Source organism: Camelina sativa, chromosome 12, assembly GCF_030686135.1.
Source record: "Camelina sativa cultivar CO46 ecotype springtype chromosome 12, ASM3068613v1".
Taxonomy (NCBI): Eukaryota; Viridiplantae; Streptophyta; class Magnoliopsida; order Brassicales; family Brassicaceae; genus Camelina; species Camelina sativa.
In genome coordinates, this window is record NC_141891.1 from 19990245 (window position 1) to 20011935 (window position 21691).

At 33.9% G+C, this 21691-nt stretch overlaps 3 protein-coding genes across 5 annotated transcripts; all 3 read right to left on the bottom strand.

Moving 5' to 3' along the window:
- Positions 1-10751: 10751 nt before the first annotated feature.
- LOC147930784 (uncharacterized) lies at positions 10752-11461 on the bottom strand. Its single transcript, XM_087477030.1, has 2 exons — positions 11400-11461; positions 10752-11274 (listed from the first exon to the last, which is right to left on the bottom strand). Exons 1-2 carry the CDS (start codon positions 11459-11461, stop codon positions 10752-10754), a joined length of 585 nt encoding a protein of 194 aa, XP_087333156.1.
- A 2658-nt stretch (positions 11462-14119) lies between these two features.
- On the bottom strand, positions 14120-14677 carry LOC104732234 (putative defensin-like protein 20). Its single transcript, XM_010451772.2, has 2 exons — positions 14568-14677; positions 14120-14468 (listed from the first exon to the last, which is right to left on the bottom strand). Exons 1-2 carry the CDS (start codon positions 14623-14625, stop codon positions 14239-14241), a joined length of 288 nt encoding a protein of 95 aa, XP_010450074.1. The 5' UTR covers positions 14626-14677; the 3' UTR covers positions 14120-14238.
- Positions 14678-20015: 5338 nt separating this feature from the next.
- On the bottom strand, positions 20016-21041 carry LOC104732235 (polyadenylate-binding protein-interacting protein 2). Of its 3 annotated transcripts, none has more exons than XM_010451773.2 (3): positions 20863-21041; positions 20493-20789; positions 20016-20407 (listed from the first exon to the last, which is right to left on the bottom strand). In XM_010451773.2, the coding sequence occupies exons 2-3, from the start codon at positions 20758-20760 to the stop codon at positions 20226-20228; spliced, it is 450 nt and encodes a 149-aa protein (XP_010450075.2). In that variant the 5' UTR covers positions 20761-20789; positions 20863-21041; the 3' UTR covers positions 20016-20225. The 3 variants fall into 3 exon arrangements, with proteins under 3 accessions (XP_010450075.2, XP_010450076.2, XP_087333925.1); XM_010451774.2 differs by having other exon boundaries at positions 20016-20401; positions 20863-21037; XM_087477799.1 differs by having other exon boundaries at positions 20016-20401; positions 20493-20948.
- Positions 21042-21691: the final 650 nt, after the last annotated feature.

Below are 21691 nucleotides of genomic sequence, written 5' to 3' on the forward strand. Positions count from 1 at the left end.
GCGACTAAGTTGCCACCGTTGTCCAACAATTTGATTTTTGGAGAACTGTGTAAAAATTGTCCTACTATGCGACTTATTTGCTACGATATAGCGACGCCTTTGCAACACATTTTGCGATGGTTTTGCGACTAACACCTGACGTAGCGACTACTTTGAGATGACCTACCGACTCTTGATCTTTTTGTATCTCAAATTTCATATTTGAGATGTATTTACATCATTAGTTATACATTAAGCTTGTATTTGAATGAATTTAGTTATTAAAACTTTTTCAACATCCAAAATTTTAATGTTTACAAAACAAACATGCATAAGTTCCAAAACTATCTTAAGCATTACATGTCACCATGGAAGTATGTGTAGGACTTTAGAAATTTTTTAATCTTGTGTTATAAAAACAAAGTTTTACTAACTCTTGCTATTGTATCTACTATTTACTACTTATATGAGTGATTTATGTTGCAAATCAGCTCTTAATGTGTTAAAATCAAGCTTTTGGGTTGCAACTAACAACATACAGTCACAAAAGAGTAACACTTTGCGACTAACCTGCCACCATTTCCCTACTGTTTTATTTTTGGACGATTTGGCTACCTATTTGCGACTGCGTTGTTACTAATGTTGCGACTGATTTGCTACCATGTTTTGGCGGTTTATCTTCCCACCACGTAATTAGTGAAATTTCTCTAATTATTTTTGGTGTTCCTGTGACAACCCGTCACGTTGACCCCACTAGCCCACCGCTAGCTTGCCCCCATAGGCCCGAAGCTGGCCCTGCAGGGCACCGATCCTAACCCCTCACTGGGCAAATGGAACTATTCATCCAAATCCACAGTAGGTTATTGGTGCACCAGGCGTTCCTCGAACCCTGGTCCTCACCCTTTAACAACCTTCCCACAGGACAAGCTGTCACCAATTGACATGCAATTGACAGCTTGTCCTGTGGGAAGGTTGTTAAAGGGTGGGGACCAGGGTTCGAGGAACGCCTGGTGCACCAATAACCTACTGTGGATTTGGATGAATAGTTCCATTTGCCCAGTGAGGGGTTAGGATCGATGCCCTGCAGGACTAGCTTGGGGTCCGTTAGGGCGGCTAGCTGTGGGCTAGTGGGGTCCGCGGGACGGGTTGTCACAGTTCCCCCCCCCCCCCCAGTTATTTTATAGGCGACTGATTTGCGACTAAAGAGCGACGGAGTTTTGTTATTAACTAGGCAAACACTTAAATGATTTTAACACTTCTTACTTTCTTTTCCCATTCGAGCTAGAATTCTCTCTAAAAAACCCTCTCAACTCTCAAACAGATCGATCGGTTTTCTCTCAAACGATCGATCTATTCTCTCAATCCTCTCCTTCCTCAATCCAATCTCTCAACTCTCTCTTTCTCTAAATCGATTTATCCTCCGTTCTCGATCTAATGCCTCCTAAGGGTAAGGGTTCTTCCAGAGCTCACGGTGCCAGAACTGCAACAGGTGTCCGAATCTTCAATGGTAATAACAGATCCTCTTCTCATTCATCGAACCCCTCTGAATGGACACAGTCTGCGACACAACCGGCAACGCATTCACACCAAAGTCATCCTTCTCAGATTCCGCCAAGGACAAATCCAGCACCGATAACGAGTCCATCACCGAGTACCCATCCACCATCGAGGGAAGTTCCTGAATTGGGTACACATCCACCGCGGAGGACAAATCCTGAATCGAGTACACATCCACCACGGAGGACAAATCCTTAATCGAGTACACATCCACCACGGAGGACACTTACACCGCCTTTGAATCCTCACCAACTGCCTCCTCCTCAACCGGAGCAAGTTCTGAATTATCAGTTTGGTTTGCCGCAACAAAACCCTTGTAACACCCGCGAACCAAATTTGGTGATTTGGGGGGAGGGGAGGGAGGGGTGTCGATCGACAACAAATTTTCTGGTTCGACCATATTGTTTTAATTTGTCGATTTTGGGTCGATTTGGTTTAATTGGAATCTCCAAACCAAGTATTTAATGGGAAACTTGACCTAAGTCGTGGGTTTGGTTGTTGGTCGCCATTTTTAGAGAGAATCAAGAGGGAGAAAGGTGTTCTTGAGATTTTGGAGGCTTTTGGAGAGAGTCTTGGCTTGTTTGGTGAGATATGTTGCTGTGGATTGGAGATCTTGTGATAGGAGCAAAGGAGAAGGCTTCTAAGGGTTGGATTCGTCGTTTTTGGGTCAGAACTTTCTGCAAAAAGAGGTGAGTGCACGACCATGACTGATCTAAGCGTGAGATCTCTTTTGTTTTGCTTGTTCTATGTTATTTTTGGTGTTTGCTTGCTTGTGGTGGTTGTGTTATGGTTCCCTTAGGTTCATGAAGCTTTTGGGTGAGTTTGGGACGGATTGGAGATGGTTAGAAATGGAGAGTTGATGATCGGCTTCGAGCAGAACGAGTCTGCGGAGTCAGTGTCGATCGACACCAGGAGGGTGTCGGTCGACACCAACTTGTCTGATGCGTGATTTTTCCTGGTTTGTTGTGTTTTTTGTGTTGCTTAACATTGAAATCTCAGTTGTTTATGTGTATACCCCAGTAGATGGGAGGATTACCACACTAAGTATTTGTGATAATACTTACGCATCTCAATTGTTGTTTGTGGTGTGCAGGTATGTGACGTGGAATCATGGCAATGAGGAGGAGGATGATCTAGGGTCTCGTTTGTGTGTTGTTGGTTATATAGTTTATGTTGGAACCTTGGATAGGATTGGATTATGCTAGGTTGTTTGATAGAATGGTTAGGAATGTTATTGTATTGATGACATATTAGTTTTGTATTGTTGGTGTGTTTCCGCTGTGCATACTGGTTGTTGTTGGTTTATGATGAGTTGTGGTTTGGGTTGGTTTAATTAAGTAGTATAGGATGCTTAATTATATATTGTATTTATTATTATTAGGAAAAAAAACGGGTCGGGTTGTTTCAACCCTAATCATGAAGAGGAAGATAATGGTGAAGAAGGAAACCAAGAGCAACAAAACCCTGATCCAAATGTCGATTACTACCAAGACCTGTTGGATGGTTTGCTAGCTCTTCCAGGCCGAGAACATTTACCACTCTTGTCTGAGCATCCTATCCCTGGAGTCGATACTCTATGGTATAAAAACTCTCTCCTTTGCTTTTGCTTTATGTTTCTTGAAATGTAGAAGTGTAGTTGTTACTCGGTTTTGCTTTAAGTATCTTTAAGTGTAGTTGATAGTACTGGAGTTGTTTCGGTTGATACTCGGTTGCTACTCGGTTGCTTTAATGTGTTCACTAGTTTGAGATAATAGGTTCACTACTCAGTTGTTGTTTGTTATTCAATAGTTTCAACATCTTCAAGTCCATATTTAGTAGAAGACTTAGACAGTTAATGTTAACAGGTTTAACCGGCACAAAGGAAAGCTGTCTCGAGCGATTGCTGGATTTTTTAGGAGAAATTTTGATGGACCTTACTACAGTTGGAAAGTTACTCCACTGCCCATTCAAGAGCGATATTTCAGGGCATTTGCGGTAAGGTTTACTCCCTTATTTCTATACTCAATATATGAATTGGTATTGTTGCTAACTAAACTGTTTTGTGTTATTGTAGCGGAAGTACAATTGGGATATCGGAAGTACTAATCTCGTTAAAGAAGGTTTCTTGAAGATAGTCAAGAAAAGGATGAAAGGCAATGTCAGTCAAGCTAAGAGGAGTGGTGTACAACCACCATGGATTGGTGATACATTATGGCCTCTTATGTGCGAACATTAGAACACCCCTTATGCCATTGAGAAGAGTGAGAATGCTTCACAGTGCAGAAACTCTACTCATGGAGGTCTTGGAGTGCACAAACACTTAGCTGGTCAGAAATCATTTGTGCAAGCTCATCAAGAAATGGTAAGACTTCTCTTTCCATCCACTTCACCTCAAAGTTTTTCTGATATTTCCATGATTTAATCTGTTTCACTATCGTTGTAGGAGGAAGAATTGGGGCGTCATGTGTCACTGGTGAAAGTGTTTCTTAAAACACACACTCGGCCCGATGGATCATTTGTGGATCAAAAAGCGAAACAAGTTGCTGAGACGTATGAGAAGACCATAGAAGAGAGACAATCTGAAACGGACGAAGATGGTCCAGATAGTTCAGAGAATTCAACACATCGTAATCTTTCCCTTGATGAAAGAAATGAAATTTCCCTTCAGGTAATTCGTTTCTGTCTTTTTAAAAAAAAAATCTGGTTCCTTTTTGTCTATGATGATTACTGAATGTTTATCTTTTGGTTTAGTGTACTCATACAGATAACAATGGCAACCTATTTGAACTTGGATCACTTGTGGAGACACTAAAGAAAAGGAAAAAGACAAAGAGTTATGCGAGCGCTTCTCCATCAACTCTTGTGGAGCTTCAAGATCAACTTCGGTGCAAGATTTCTGAACACGAGACTGAGAATGCACGACGTGATCAGGAACACCAAGAGTCTCAAGCTGAGATGAAGAAACTTTTCCTCTTCATGATAGAAAAAAAAACCTGAGTTTGAAGCTTTTATGGTTTCTCCTCCTGTATCATCCACACCTGCAGCCACCAATCCAGCTACCCACTACAAGAAAATAGTGTTACTGCTACATAAAATCTGTTGCAATAACTCCATATATTGTTGCAAATTTGAGAATGCAACAAAATTGAGACACATTTTCTATTCTTGCTATTTGAGTGTTGCAAATTGATATTTGTTGCACATATATTGCAAAATTTACAATGAATGGACTCCTTGCTATATTGTCGTATTAATGCAACATTACTTCTGTAGTAAATTTGTCGTATAGTTGTGACATAAGTTTGCAACATTCATTTGTTACAAATGATTGCCACATAAAAAGTATAGCAAATTTTATTACAAATTTACAACGTTATAATATATTGCTATATGTGTTGTATTAATGCAACAAATTAATGGCGTAAATACGATGTTCCAATGCAACTATAAGTTGTCGTAAGTAAATGCTGCATAAAATATAAAGCAAAAATTGTTACAAAATTTTAGTAATTAATTTTCATACGTTCAACGCATATATTATATGACATGCTCACAACAAAAAACTGTTGCAAATATTAAATTTTTATGTCAATATATAGTCATAAATCTCATTGCCTAATTTCACATAATTTTGCAACACTAATATGAATCACAATATTTTTCTATATTTTTGTTTGGCACATGATTTATTAAATTATAATTGTTTATTTAATACTTTCTTCTATTAAATATATATATTATGGTATAAATAACTTTATTAAGTAATCAAATTTTGAAATATTCCAAAAAATGCAAAAAAAAAGATAGAAAAACATCAACCACAAATAAGAACTAAGTTCAGAATAAAAACTTAAAAAGCATAACTAAAACAACTAAGTAAAATATAGTGAAACTAGTAGAAAAAAGGAAGAGAATACAACATGTCAAAAATTTATCTAACTCTTGAAGCTTGCTGAGTCTCTCTCATTTCTGCAATCTCTTTATAAATCTTCTCCAACTTTTGTTTGAGAGCTTTATCATTCTCTACATGATTTTCAAGGAAAAAGTGTTTGGCCTTTGGAGAAAATTTTTGATTGCTAATGTGTTGTGCCGATAAACTATATATATAAAGAAAGAATAAAATAAAATCTTTGATACTGAATAATATCTAAATCTTTCAAGTATTATCGTTATGTTGTAACTAGATAACGATATTTTGTTTTAACAAGAAACAAAATGATAGCACTACGCACATTTTTACAATATATTTTCTCTTTTTAGATGTTTAGTTTAATGCCTAGCTTAGATAATGAACACCTAGCATGAATGACTCTTTTTTCCTTTTACATGTGTACTTTAATATTTATTATGTTGCTTAAATAATGAACAACTAGGAGGTTTGAGACTATATCATAAGCAAAACTTAATTTACTTATCAGGTGAAATCTTTTATAATGTTTACAGTGACAGTTAAATTATAATCGTTTTAACTAGTAATTGAGTTTAAAGATGATATATATTAATATAGTTTCATAGAAAAATATGTTGCAAAAGAGTTATAAATTGTTGTAAATACGGTGACAAAGGTGTCACATATCTTGCCACATATTCTTACTGAATTGTTTTTGCAAAATAGCCACAACTCATAACCGTTGAATATTTTCTTATAAAATTTGCAAGACATTTTTGTATGTCGTAGTATTGTTGCTAATTTGTAATGGAAAAAATCAACGGACAGTTTTATCACTATTTTGAAATAAATTTGTAATAAAATTGTTACTTGCATTCATCATTGCAAAAATATAGCAAAAAAATGTTACAAAATCTTAACGAATACAATCATTGCAAAAATATCGTGGCAATAACACTATTTTCTTGTAGTGACCGCGCCTGCAACCACTGCAGAACCCACTGAAGGAGGCACCACACCAGCCTCCAGTCAAGTTGCCAATTCCCCTTCCTCTAATACTGCTTCCAACTAATGAACTTCCAATTTCCCTTATTTTTTTAATGAACTTGCTATTGGATACTTTATGTTGGCTGTTTAGGATGATCTTTTTGTTTGGGATGATAAGTTTGCTTGATTAGTACTTTAAATCATCATTCCTTTTGATTAATATCATTTCAAAATCCAAAATTAATCAGATTTAGGATTGCTAAACCGTGACTAATTTGTGAACAAACCAATTCAAAAAATAGGACTATTTTGTGACCAAACCAATTCAAAAAATGTGACCACTTCGTAAACAATCCAAATTACAAAAATTGTCGCTAAACCCAGAATCTTAAATTAGTCCCAAAACCGTCGTAAGCATAGGATTGCTCTATACAGTCACAAAAATGTCCCCAAATAGACTTCGTTGTAGTTTAGTTGGAAATATGCAACTACCACAACCGGTCACATATACGTCACTAATATACAACTTTTTTGCGACCGTTTTTTAGCGACCATCGTAAACGGTCACAAAAGAGTCACAAAACCCTTATTTGCGACTATTGAGCGACGATTATTGGAGTCGCAAATAGCCTGTTTTCTTGTAGTGTTGTAGGAGCTTGCTAGGAGTGTAGATCCGCTTGTTTGAAGGTCAGAATCTTCCTGGCAAAGGTGAGTGCATGACCATGGCTTATCTAAGCTTGAGATTCTCTGATTTTTCTTGTTTACGTGTTATATAGTTGATTTCTTGGCTTGTTAGAACGTTGTTGAGCCACAAGAGGCTTTGGGAGGCTTCTTTGTGGCATTGGTTTGTGTTTTGGTGGTTTAGGAATGGAGATCCGGCAAACAGCTTTGGGGAAGATGATGCTCGGCATGTGCGTCGATCGATGCACTTTGTGCGTCGGTCGATGCAATGCGAGGATAGCGTGATTTGACCTAGGAGCGTCGGTCGATGCCATGTGGAGGCATCGATCGATGCAATTAGGGATTTTTGTGAAATGTCGAGCATGCATCGGTCGATGCAGTGTTAGTGTCGATCGATACAGTGTTAGTGTCGGTCGATGCAGTAGGCATGTCAATTAGGGCCAAAGCCCGCGGGCTGGCCCGGCCCTGAAAATAGCGGGCTCTGGCTTAAATATATATGTCCAGAAAAAAATCGGGCCTTTCGGGCACAGCCCGTTTGGGCTATAGGGTTTTTTGAGCTTAGCCCGAGCGGGCTCGGGCCAGTCCTAAAAACCCTTTAACAAAAATATTTGTACATTTTTGTTAACATTTTTGTTTGATTACAATATTTGATTAATAATGTATTGTAATTAAAGTTTTAAACTCTAATCCTAGTTTTTATATTTACTTAATAACCATACTTAATACTTTAAAAATTTTTATCTATGATATTTTATATGAATTATATATTTGTTTATTTGGTTAAAGGATTGAAATTTTGTTTAGTCTTAAACTTTTTATATTAAATTAAGTTGATTGTAATGAATATAAATGAGTTATTAAATTTTGATTGATTTTTTCTTATAGTGCATTTTGAAACACTGTTTTTTAAGGTTTATAAGTTTGAATTTTTGATCGGTAAGATAAGCCCGAAAAAGCCCGAAAAACCGTGTAGCTCTGTTAGGGCCGGGCTCGGGCTTTGAAATTTAGGCTTGGAAATATTCGGGTCGGGCCGGGCCGGGCTCAAACATATGCGGATTTTACGGATTTCGGGCCGGGCCGGGCTGGGCCGGGTCAGCCTGATTGACACTCCTAGGTCGATGCAGGGGAACCTTGTATTGGTGGATACAAGCTTGTGTGGGTCGATGCAACCCCAGTTGGTGTCGGTCGATGTAGTTGTCCTGGTTTGTTATTTGTTTGTTGATTGTTGTTTGATGGTAAGAGATTTCTTAATTGCTTGTGTGTATAGCCCAGTAAATGGGAAGATTGCCTCACTGAGTGTTTATAAAATACTCACGCATCTTGTATGTGTTGTGGTGCAGGTAAATGCAAATTGTGATCGTGAAATCAAGGCGTTGAAGAAGAGGATGTTCTAGTGGCTCATTGATTTGTGGCATGGCTTCTGTTAGGCTGCTAGACTTGAGTCATAAAATGTTGCTATGATGCTGATTGTTGGTTTATGATTCTGCTGGTTTGAGTTATTGAATTATTATTTCATTATTATTGGTTATTGGATATTGGTATATGTTGGTTATTTTTTTTTTTTTTTTTTTCAACCAAACATTAATCAAATTAAAAATAACTCCAAGATTGGTTGCCAAGATATGTTGGTTATTTTACGCTGTTTGGTTTGGTTGTGGTTAGGTGGCTAGTGGGTATGGAACCACTAGTTTAATTAGTATTATTAATTAAAAAAATGGGTCGGATCGTTTCAACTGTGGTTCGTGCGGGAGAAATATATGCGGAACAAGTGGCTTTGGGAAAATAAACGGTGCAAAATAATGTATGATTGGTGAAAAAATTTTAGTGTGGATACGTATTTTAATATATTAACAATATTAGTTTAGGTAAAAATATTTTTAAAAAAAAGTTAGGGTTATTGAACAAACAATTTTAATATATCATTTATGAACTTTAAATATGAAACTTTATTGAATATAAAATTTAATCATATAAATGTTTATTTAATCTTAAATAAATTAACAAGTTCAATCATAAAAAAAATACTACACAATATAAAGAATTACTATGGAATATATTGTTTACAAAACAAGTTGTTATGATATATAAAGTGTTAAAAGAAATCCATTTATTATCAAAAAACTGGATTTATTAATGGTTATACATACATACTACCAAAATTATTTATATATATTATATTTTGAAAGTTATTTTAAAGATAAAATAAAAAAGACAAAAAGAATAATTTTTAAAAATGCATTCTAAAAATTATTTGAAGGAGAGAAAGAAAAAATACTAATAACTCTTTTATCTATTTAAAATATGTGTTAGTTACGATTTAGCTTTTTTTGTTTTACATATTTAAAAACATTAAAAAAATATTATGCTGTTTGTCTGTGTGTTATTTGAAATAACGCTGGATAATAGGTTGTTAGAAAATAAGTGCGGTTCATGAGTTAATACTCAACCTAAAATTTCGCAACCAATTTTTTTAAAAACAGAAAACGCAAATTACCAATATCTTTGTGATTATTACTGTCACCATTCAAGGCCTTAAGCAGTAAAAAATTTCAAAGAGGTTTTTCATTTCGTTGTCTATCAAATATATGATCATTTGATAGTCAAATTCATGTTCCTTAATTTGTGTCATCTTTCAGGCTAAATTCTCATTTGACTAGTTTACTAAAAGCTTGTGAATTCCTATCAGTATGATTAAAAAAAAAATCTTCAAGTAAGTTAATGTAACATTTGGAAACCGCATTCTTTAGAGCATGATCAGTGGTAGAAATGGTGAAAGTTTCTAAGAAAATAATATAATAATCTTAATATTTTTATTAAGATTAAATCACTGCTAAAATGACACATGTAGAAAAAAATTAAGAAACGTTTCTCAAATAAGCAATTCAAGAACAGTTCTACATTTTCTCTCATCTTATTTTAGTATATAATTTTTTTTTTTAATTAGTAATCTGATGAGCAACTCTATTAGACTTGACCTAATAGTATATATACTTCAAAAAGAGTTCTATTTTTTTTTGGAGTGCTGCTGCCTGAAAGAGGTTAATAGCTAATGATAATTTCGAGGAAGAATTCAAAAAGAGCATGGCCAATCGTTTATTCTTTTTTTCATACCGACAGTAAAAAAACAGAAACAAATTAAAATTAAATTTCGAGTAATAGAATTTTAGATAAAATGTTTCCATGTGTTACGTATTAGACCACTACAATTTTTGTATAATACCTATAAACCCGAATAATAGCAATGACATATATGTTTTTTTCCAAATCGTTTGCAAAAATCACCTCTTTGCCTTTACAACTTTTTTTAAAAAAATATTTTTTAAAACTTGATTGCTATACGAAGTACGAACATGCACTGATAAGATATTAGTGACTATGATGATTCATAAATGTATGCACATAAAGCACAGCCGTGCTAAATTATTTTTAGATGTACTTTTAATTGTGTGTAAATTTATTTATTTATTTATTTTTAGTGAATGTAAAATTTATTCAAACAAAAAAACATTTTTACAATAGATGCGTCCTTTGTTTGAGTGGGTGTTAAAAAATAGAATCAAATGAAAAGAATGTTAAATAGCCTAAATAAATCTGAAGAGCTCAAAATCGAGATTGTAGCCAAATCTGTAGACCATACTTCAGCTTGTCCGGGTGGAGCCGCTGAATGGAGAGTAGATTGTTACGGACCAAGCGGTCTAGATTCCGCGTAAGATAAGATTCCGGGTTGAACGATCACCATGCCGCCGTTTGTTACGTTCACACCAGATAGTGTGGACTGCAGCCAAGTCGAAGACAAGGCGAAGGAGAAATTGGTGCCGTGGAAAGTCGACTCAGAGAGAAGGGAGAAAATCTGATCAAATCGAGTGGTGTAACGGTGCCTGAGTATATTACGAGTTAAAGATGCCCAGATCTGGGAAGAGTAGACACAGCCAAAGAGCAGATGCTCCAATGTTTCCAAAGGAGCTTGGCAAAACCCACAAGCTGGAGAAATGCCTCGATTCCACATAGCCATACGGTCCCCTGTTGTAAGTCGCCGCTTCACAGCTAACCAAAGCATGAAAGAGAACTTGGGGACAGAATCTGAGAACCAGATAGCCTTATACCAAGCGACCTGCGGTCTAGGCTGGCGGATCTGCAGCCAAGTATCTGAGGTGGAAAACCGCGAGAGGGACCTCTGGCACGTAGCTTGTCCAACTCTATTTCTATAGCATTCAAAAAAACATCTCAATGTTGACGTCTTCTTGTAGAAGCAAGAACTGAGGCCACCAAAGCAGAGGACTGGACACCAAAAACAATGAATCCCCTATTTCCCAAAACATCATATAACCTTCTCAAGGGACTCCAGTTATCGAACCAAAATGAAGTTTGCAGTCCGCTTCTAATGTCCATCGAAGAAAAAACCTTGACTTGGGCTCTGTATTTTAGTAACTTCTTCCACATCCAACTGCCATGACTTGTTGTCTCGCTAATTGACCAAAAGGAAGCAGACCGAATAAGCTCTCGCTTCACCCAGTTAACCCACAGAGAGTGAGAACCGAAAATAAGTCACCAATTGATCTGCAGATCAATTGGTGACAGCTTGTCCTGTGGAAATGTTGTTAAAGGGTGGGGACCAGGGTTCGAGGAATACTTGGCGCACCAATAACCTACTGTGGATTTGGATGAATAGTTCCATTTGCCCAGTGAAGGGTTAGGATCGATGTCCTGTAGGGCCAGCTTGGGGTGTGTTGGGCCGGCTAGCGGTGGGCTAGTGGGGTCCACGGACGGTCCGTTGGAGCAACTAGCAGTGAGACTAGTGGGGTCCACGGACGGGTTGTCACATAAAAATTGCAGATCAATTGGTAACAGCTTGTCCTGTGGGAAAGTTGTTAAAGGGTGAGGACCAGGATTCGAGGAACGCCTGGCGCACCAATAACCTACTGGTGGATTGGGATATCCACAGTGATGGGCTAGGATCGAATTCCCTGCAGGACCAGCTTGAGGTCCGTTGGGACGGCTAGCAGTGGGCTAGCAGGGTCCATGGACGGTCCGTTGGGCAGCTAGCAGTGGGCTAGTGGGGTCCGCGGGACAGGTTGTCACATGTACGCAATGTTCTTTTAGTAATTATATATAGATATCATTTATCAAAATTTTATATAATTAACATAACATTATCATTTTACATAGGTATCATTTATCAATATTTTATATAATTACCACAACATTATAATTTTGCAAATAAGAAAGAATTAAATATTAATATTATAAACTGACAAAATAAATTATTGATAATTAAAGATTTAAATATTAATATCATAATTTGGAAAAATATAATGTGATGGTTATTAAATTCTTTACTAATTTCAAGCTATAAAATATTAGAATATTATAATAATTATTTGTTGACAAAAAAATTATAATATTTGTTTCACAGTTTTTGTGCCAAAATATCAAATCAATTTATTCTAAAATAATTTCAAGATATAAAACAATATGATATATATATATATAGATATAACTTTTCCTTTATGTGACATTTGTAGGTTTTGAAATATATAAGTTGAATCGAAATTTTGGAGTATATATAGAAGTGAACATGTGAAATGTGGTTATGTATTAAAAAGGGTTAGATGAAGAAGGTCTTAGACACATAACATATTTTCACTTGTAATTGTCAGTAAATGTTGTTTTGAATGCCTATTTTGTATATCAATGTTGTAATTTATTGATTTATGATCCATTTGATAAAATTTTCATATAAAAAATTTTAGTTTTAGATCATAATTCATAAACCCTAATAGATTATATCTTAGTCACAATATTTATGCTACTTATTACCCATGCTATTTTATTATATAAAGTTGGGTTTTCAAATTAGTCATTAACAGTATCATGACATGTGTCAAGTATAATGATGAGATGTTGACATGTGTCAAATATTATTATTTCTCAAAACATCTAATTAAGAAAATAACATTAAATCTAAATAAAATTTACATGTTTATATTTTTTAAAAAAATTCTAAATCAAAAAGAAAAATTAACAAAACTAATCTATTTTTCATTGTATGCTACTTATATTATACATGTTTTCTCAATAAAATTTTGACATGTATAAACAAAAAAGTAATTCACTAAGCATGTATATTATTATTATAAATAAATAATGAATAACAAGTTTAAAAAGAATAACATAAGTTATGTCAAAAGAATTTTTTTTTTTTGAATAATTTTCAAATTTTTATTTTTATTATATTATATTAACTTTCTTTCAATTTCTCAACTTTTATTGGATTAATCATAAAATCATTGTAATCGAGTAGATGATTTTCACAGTTGTTCATCCAAAATATCTTTGGAGTAAAAAAAAATTCATGGTTAAAGAAATTATGTCACAAAACAATTTTAGTAATTATAAGAACTATAATTATGCCAAAATGAAAGTAAAAGAACATAAAATTTGTTTAATTTGTTTAGAAGACATTTTATAGGTGGTGAATAGGAGCATACTTTAACAGTAAAATAATTTTGGGTGTAAGAACATATTTTTAATGGTAAAACATAGAGTAAAATTGTATTTGATTACTTATTAGATGTTGCTTTGATGAATTTGTTGCGTGTAAAATATTTTGTGGATAAGTTGTGAAACGTTTTTGAAATTTGACAATAATAATATCTATAATGATGAGTATTTGGCAAAAGTTTTAGTGGAATATAATTTAGCTTTAGATTATTGTAATAACTGTTATAATATATTAAATATATATAAATATAAATAAATGTATGAAGGTAAATACAAATATTCTCTAACTTAAATTATTTATATATTTACTTCAGGAAATAAATTTTCTTTATATATTTTTAAAAAATTGTTTAAGATTTAGGATTTATTTTCTTCGACAACTTTTAAACCCGTACATCGTGCGGGCCCTTATCTAGTATATATATATAGACGAAACTAGTTTTATTTATTGTTATATCTTTTTCTGAATTTTCAAGTTTTGATTATTTCGATGATGATATGTGATTTTTTTTTAATAGAGCTTTTAAAATTTGATGCCAAAAAGAGTTAAGAAACATATACTTATTTATATGTTTATTTTTGAACTAAAAAGTCCAATATATAAAATTTTCATGCCTTACAGTATAATGGTTACACATTAGACCACTATATTTTTTTTATGACACCTATGAACCCGAACAACAACAATGACATATATGTTTTTTTCCAAAACGTTTGCAAAAGCCACCTCTTTTGCATTCTGGAACACAATATTTCCAGCATTTTCCATCTTTATCAGGATTATCATCTATTCCTGGAAGACATCTTCCGAGACTTCGATATTCTCTACAACATCTTGACTTTATTTCGTATACCCACGGCGCAATGTTTGTTTCTCCGTCTATTTTGTTGAAACCTAAATTTCAATAACAATATGATTGTTAATTACATACATAAAATTTTCAGATAAAAAAAAAACTTAATGTATTAATATTAAACACTAAAGAAAAAATACCCATGCATAACACAATAGTCGCAAATAAAACCAAATAAATAATCATTAGTCTTAACATCTTTCTCTTGTTTGGTGGCTAAAGCAAATATTATTAATGTTTGATACTTTTCTTTGAATGGAAAAAAATGAAGTAGTTGTTTGGTATTTATAATTAGAATTACCATCAAGAGTTTCTTGGAACACTATCTTTAGAGTAATGAACATAAATTTAATTGGTCAAACGAATAAAACACATTAACAACAAAAATAGCTTAAAAATTTGACCAATTTATTAACTTTCTAGTTACTATCTTTATGTAAAGATGTAATATGCATGATTTATTTCAATAAATGTATTTATTTACTTTGTAAGATAAAGCGCAAACCAATATGAAGTAGGCCAGTAGGGTTAGAATTTCATTTCCTTCAAGACACACAATGTAATATTTTGAAAACATCAGACACATAATTGTAAAATAAAATTATTAATTAATTTTAAGAAAGCAAAACTAATAAAATAAAATATAACTTAAAACAAAGGAATATATAATATAATGTCAACCAAATGATTATTTACTAGTTGTGAGTTGCTAGCTCCACCTCGAAGGAGAGCACTCCTCATTCGAGTACCTTGAAAGGGAAGATTATCTAAAAATAATATTATCGAAGTCTGTTCAAGAACCTGGGAAGAACATTGGTCCAATGAATTCTGAAATTTCCAGGTTAATGAAAAATGATGTCAAGTCGGTTTTGTACATTTAAACATATGTGATCATTTATTTTTTTCACCTTAATATATCCAGACATTCATCAACAGATATACATGCTAGTTAAGTTGTTACAAAATGGAATAGTTATCTCATTACAAAGTCTCAAATGCTTGGAGATTTCTACATATGTAGAATTTCATAGAGAAAATTCCCAAAAAAAATACCAACTATTTAATATTTTAGCCAGAAAAAAACATGAACTTTTTTCGTTGCCAGAAAAATACGCCAATTATTTTTTAGTTGATAAAATATATACGAACTATTATTTTTTTCCAGTTTCTCCTTGTCTCTGTTACGACCGTTAATGGTATTGTGACGGCGTTACTATTTAAAAAAAAATCCAAAAAAAACACAAACTATTTATTTTTGCCAGAAAAATATATGAACTTTTTTTTCTTTGCCTGAAAAATACATAATTTTCATTTCTTATTTTTCCACTAACAATGTTAGAGATCATAACTCATAACTTTCTCTGCTCTCTTGAATTTCATACAAGTTTTCACTACTATTTATGATAACTAAATTCAAGAACAAAAATACACAATTAGATTAATCGATTTCCAAATTTCTTAATGAGTATTGTTTTTGCATAAATAAATGGTGAATCTGGTTAGGTTACAAGAGTTGATGTCCTACAAAATGGCTATAATCTACGATCTCGATCAAGTTTGCGTACACCAGCCCATTTGATGATTTACACTGGCTATAAGAATCATAAAAGGTACTAAACTAAAGAGATGAATATTTTTTGAAATGTGTACAAAGGTCTACAAAGGTGGAGATCTCATAAAATTTTAGAGAAGTGTTGATGAAGTTTAAAAAATTATGTATTTTTCAAGCAAAGAAAAAAAGTTCATGTATTTTTCTGGCAAACAATAAATACTTTGTGTTTTTTTCTGGAATTTTTTTTAAAACTAGTAACACGGTCGTAACGGAGACGACGAGAAACTGGAAAAAAATAGTAGTTCGTGTATATTTTATCAACTAAAAAATAGTCTAGGTATTTTTCTGGCGACAAAAAAAGTTTATGTTTTTTTCAGGCAAATATTAAATAGTTGATGTTTTTTTGGGAATTTTCCCGAATTTCATATAAAGACTTGCCAATTTTCTTAAAAAATAAATAGAACAAGTGCACAATTTTAAATACATAATTACATAAAATTGGTGTTGTTTATTATTCTATATTATGAAATTTTAGAGTATATATATGAGTGTGTGTGTGATTCATTTTTTGTTTTAGATGTTTCCAAATCTGATATGAATGAATAGAAGGGACATGGAATTTTTGCACTTAGAACAATGAAATGCTTCTTTTTCATCTTTATATTTTAGATCTTTATAATTTATAGATGTATATTAATCTACATTATAACAGTGACATATATGTTCCTTTTCAAAAAAAAAAAACAGAATCCATTCCTCCGCTTTCGCACCCTTCAATAATGCAAAATTTTGGGCATTTTTCATCACTAGTAGTAGAATCATCAATACCTGAAATACATCTTCCAATTTCCGGATGCTCTATATTACACGACAATTTCATATTGTGTATATCCACCACACTATGTTAATATGTCTATCTACTTTTTTAGAATGCATATATCGTATATGGACAAATCTTTAAATGTACTAAGTTTTGAACCCACGCTATGTGTGAGTTTATTTGATATATTTTGGTAACAGTTATATATGATTGACGACAGTTATAAAATATTATCTTATAAAAAAATTAAATTTCTATTAAGGCAAAACTTTTATTTCAGATACACATTAGAAAAAATATATATATAAATCAATTGTATTAAAAAATCCAATTTGATCAAAAGAATCATCAATTTAACTGGACGTCCAGGCAAGACGGATTGAACATTCAAACTGGTGACCTTGCATATCCTAAACCATTTCTTTGACCATCAGACAAACGAAAATTTTAGAATCATGAATTAATCTTATTTCTCATATTTAATTGACCGTCACCATCTACGTCTTCGTGTTTTATTCACTGTTTACTTACTATTTATATCCTTTCTCGTCATTTTAATTGTCAAATTTTCATGATAATTATCATCATTACTTTTATCCCGGTTTTTCGTTGTACTTTTCTTCTTCCTCTTCCTCATCAGCTTCCTCACATTCTTCCACTGAATAATCATTTAAAACCATTTTTTTAGACTACCAAAAAACTTGTTAACCCATCAAACTCCAAGACAAAAATCATTGCCTATTTTCTCATAAAATTTCATGGATCATCATAGTCACCACATGCACTCAATTATTGATACTTTCACCTATATAATTATTCAGTTTTAGATCCACATGCATTCAAACTTTTTGAACCAAAATCTTTAATACTACAAAATTGCAAATTACTTGTAGAGAAAGTAATATGAATACATATATAGCTAATAAAATTGTGTTTGTCGCCGATCCTTTTTTTTAAACCTCAAAAATTAACTCAAAGAATATCAAATCAAGGTCTTGCGACGTTAATCCTTCTTCCTTAGATCCAAAAATTAAAACAAATTACTGAAACAATATCAAATCACCTATAAAGTCATACACAAAAACATGTTTTACAGTTCATAAGAGATGTAAAGCACAAAAAAAGAGATTAATGATACTTAAACTTTTGATAGAGTTTAAATATTTTTAATATTTTAAACTTTAAAAAATGTTAATCAGTGACATGTCGAATCCCGATAGGTTGTTTAAAATCCTATGTGGACGGCTTAAAGAGCTTATAGCTCCAACTTTTATTAGTATAGATATTTATAATATTTTTAAATTTGAATGCATGATAAATCAAGGTTACTTCTCATTTGTAGTTGGAAGAATATTAGTCTTATTTATAATGGTTCACAGCCATTGTCTAAAAATTTTCTAGCCGATGTGGGACGTTGTACATACATTTATTTATAATTATTTTAATATAGAAATTTTATATAATTCCAAAAATGTTAAGTATTGAGATGTAATCCCGATTGGTTATTTAAAAAAAAAAAATCTGAATATACAAAATTCTGGAAATTTTTTAAAATGCTAATTAGTGACATGTTTAATCCCTATTGGTTGTTTTAAATTCCAAGTGGACGTCTTAAGAAGCTTATAGCTCTTCGAACCCTAGTCCCCACCCTTTAACAACTTTCCCACAGGACAAGCTGTCACCAATTGACCTGCAGATCAGTTGGTGACAGCTTGTCTTGTGGGAAGGTTGTTAAAGGGTGGGGACCAGGGTTCGAGGAACGTCTGGCGCACCAATAACCTATTGGTAGATTGGGATATCCACAGTGATAGGTTAGGATCGATGCTCTGCAGGACCAGCTTGGAGTCCGTTGGGACGGCTAGCAGTGGGCTAGCAGGATCCACGGACGGTCCGTTGGGGCAGCTAACAGTGGGTTAGTAGGGTCCGCGGAACGGGTTGTTACACGAGTAATCATTTAAAAGATAAAATGGGATGGTACATGGAACAAGACGGATCGGAATGGGAAAGTACGGATGGGATTATATACGCATGATAATCCAAACTAAAACCAAACTGAAATCTGATATTTGGATTTAATACCAATATTGTACAAATACTTAATTGATGTATTTAAAATAATAAAATTCTAACTTACATTTATGAATTTAAATTTTATATAAAAATATTTTACCCGCGCTGTAGCACGGATTACTACCTAGTTTATACTACTTATTAAAGACTAGAGATTGAAATGTATTTCAGAAATCTTAATATAGATGAGACGAATTAAAGGAGTTGTTTCATATTAATAACTAGAATTATAGTTAAGGATTTGGCCGATTGCTTATAAACTTTAAGTCTTTAACATAGTAATTAGGCATGACCAAAATTAAACTGTAACCATATTTCGGACCATAACGATATTTCGGACCATAACCATATTTCGGACCGTAACCGGATCGTATCTGAACCGTAACCAAACCGTAACCGTATAAAATGGTTAAAAACCGTAACCGTTAACCATAACTATATGGTTAAATTATATTAACTATAACTGTTAATTAACCGTAACCGTATCAAAAAAGTTGGTTAACCGCATAGTTAAACCGTAATTTGTTAACCATAACCGTTTTAAAAACATAATAAAATATACTAATAATTATTTATTTAATATGAATCATATGATATATAGAAATAGGAGTACACTAAAAGAACATATTAATTATAAATAAGTAATATAAATTATATTATATCATCAAATAATATCAACCGTATCATATTATTAAATAACCGTAATCATATATAACTGTAACTGCTTCAACCGGAACCGTATTTAACCGTAACTATTTAACCGTTTATTAAATAGTTATGGTTAAGGTTAAACAAAATTTATAACCATAATTGGCGGTTAAAAAACCGTAACCGTGATAACCATAACTGTGGTCATACCTAATAATAATGAACATATAATTATTGGCTGGTTAAAAAAAAAATTATTATTGGCTGGTCACCCAAATTGAACGTATATCCAAAATTTGGTATTTTCGTCAGTCTTTATGTAAAGAAGCACCACTGTCTTTAGGAAGCATATTTGTTAGTTGGTTTGGGTTCAGTTTTGTGTAGTAAAGTTTTAGCTAAAAGTCTTAACCAAAATTAGTTCGGTCTAACGTGTGTTTGTTATCGGTTTCAACTTTGTTCTTGTTAGAATCGGTTTCCAAAAGACTTATTTTTATGGTATGGTTTCAACTTGCAAGAGGCTCGCTTAGATATTATTTTAACCAAAGTACAAACCGCATTCGAAATTTATGACCCAAATTGAAACAAGAACCGAACAGATCAGAAACACTTTATCTGGTTCGATTTCAAAGCTCATAACTAACGTTATTTTATATATTCACAGACAACTCTGATCAAAGAAGGAGCTTAGTTCCACACCATCTAGAAGCTTCACCGTGGCTGATAGATGTGATGATTACGGCGACAACAGAAATTTGGATTCATGTGCTTCTTCTTCTGGCTACACTTTGGTGAACACGACGACATCAACGACACCTTTGATCTGTTCAGCTTCTCTTTCGCAGTCTCCGCCATGTTCAGAAGCATCTTCAAATACTTAGCAACATCTGTTTCTGCCATAGTAATTAACAAAAACACTTATGAGAAACTTTTCTCAGATCTGACAATTTAAACAGTAGAGATTCCACAAATCGTTACCGGTAACTGAATCAACCGTAGATCTACCATCGGACGAAGCGATCATCTCCTCGAACTCTTCTTCAAAAACAGAGAAATCATCGTCGCCGTCGTCGAACTCGTACTCAGAGTTGGAACTGAGCCAGAAGTCACGGAACCATTTGGATGTCGTCACCAGATCCCACCACTTGGGTGAAAAGTCCTCGACCTCACGAAATCCAACCGGATCGAACACCGGCGCGTTCGGGTTTAACGTCGATAACAACCTCCGATCTACCATCGCCGACATCTTCAAAACCTCACAAAACTCACACACTCCTACGAACTCAGATTGTCAGAAAATTATGAACTGACTGATGATATTGAAACCAGGAATCAGAAAGTTTTGTACCTTTCTCCGATCAACGAGTCAAACTGAAGAGTCTTAGAGCGAGTCACACTTATGAATTGAGATGTGAGGAAGCTTGGAACGGCTTTTTAAACAAGAGAAAAGCAAGTAGTAGCCGGTAAAACCCGGTAAGAGTCACAGACACGTGTGACGGGTACAATGACGATCTAATGGTCATGAATAATAACAGGGTGATCTGACGGTGTAGATATGCACAATAATTGGATAATACGCTCCTTGGTTACTGGATAAGGTACTATGTTTTGCTTATTATTATTACTGTTTAGATAAACTGAAGATATTTTTTTGTGTTACTTAAGGTAAGAAGGAAATTTCTAGAACGTAGCTAAAAAGCCCATTAGGGTAAACGAAATAAACGTAGGGAAATTGGCACAGATAACTCAAAAAAAAATTATAATTAACTATCTAACTACTCTAACCGTATAAATACTATACACACTATATAATCTACAATATAAACAATTTTACCCTTGATTCAATACCAATACAATACCAACCCTTCTACCTTCTATCAACCACCACCACCTTCACCGGACCGCCGCCAGAACACCGCCGAACTACCGCCGGACTGCCGTCGGACTACCGCCAGACCACCGTTGGACCACCGCCGGACCACCACCGGACCACCTCCGCCGGACCACCACCGGACCACCTCCGCCGGATCACCACCGGACCACCTCCGCCGGACCACCACCGAACTACCTCCACCGGACCACCACCGCCGGACCACCAGATCACCTCTGCCGGACTATCTCCGCCGGACCACCACCGGACCACCGCCGAACCACCGCCGGACTACCTCCGCCGAACC

Excerpts from the sequence above, each read along its gene's own strand:
- LOC147930784 (XM_087477030.1), bottom strand. The coding sequence starts at position 11,461 with ATGGACATTAGAAGCGGACTGCAAACTTCATTTTGGTTCGATAACTGG. Across the intron at positions 11,275-11,399 it reads AACTGGAGTCCCTTGAGAAG|AAATAGAGTTGGACAAGCTA; the intron begins GTTATATGATGT and ends TGAATGCTATAG.
- LOC104732234 (XM_010451772.2), bottom strand. The coding sequence starts at position 14,625 with ATGTTAAGACTAATGATTATTTATTTGGTTTTATTTGCGACTATTGTG. Across the intron at positions 14,469-14,567 it reads GACTATTGTGTTATGCATGG|GTTTCAACAAAATAGACGGA; the intron begins GTATTTTTTCTT and ends ATTGAAATTTAG.
- LOC104732235 (XM_010451773.2), bottom strand. The coding sequence starts at position 20,760 with ATGTCGGCGATGGTAGATCGGAGGTTGTTATCGACGTTAAACCCGAAC. Across the intron at positions 20,408-20,492 it reads TACGGTTGATTCAGTTACCG|AAACAGATGTTGCTAAGTAT; the intron begins GTAACGATTTGT and ends TTACTATGGCAG.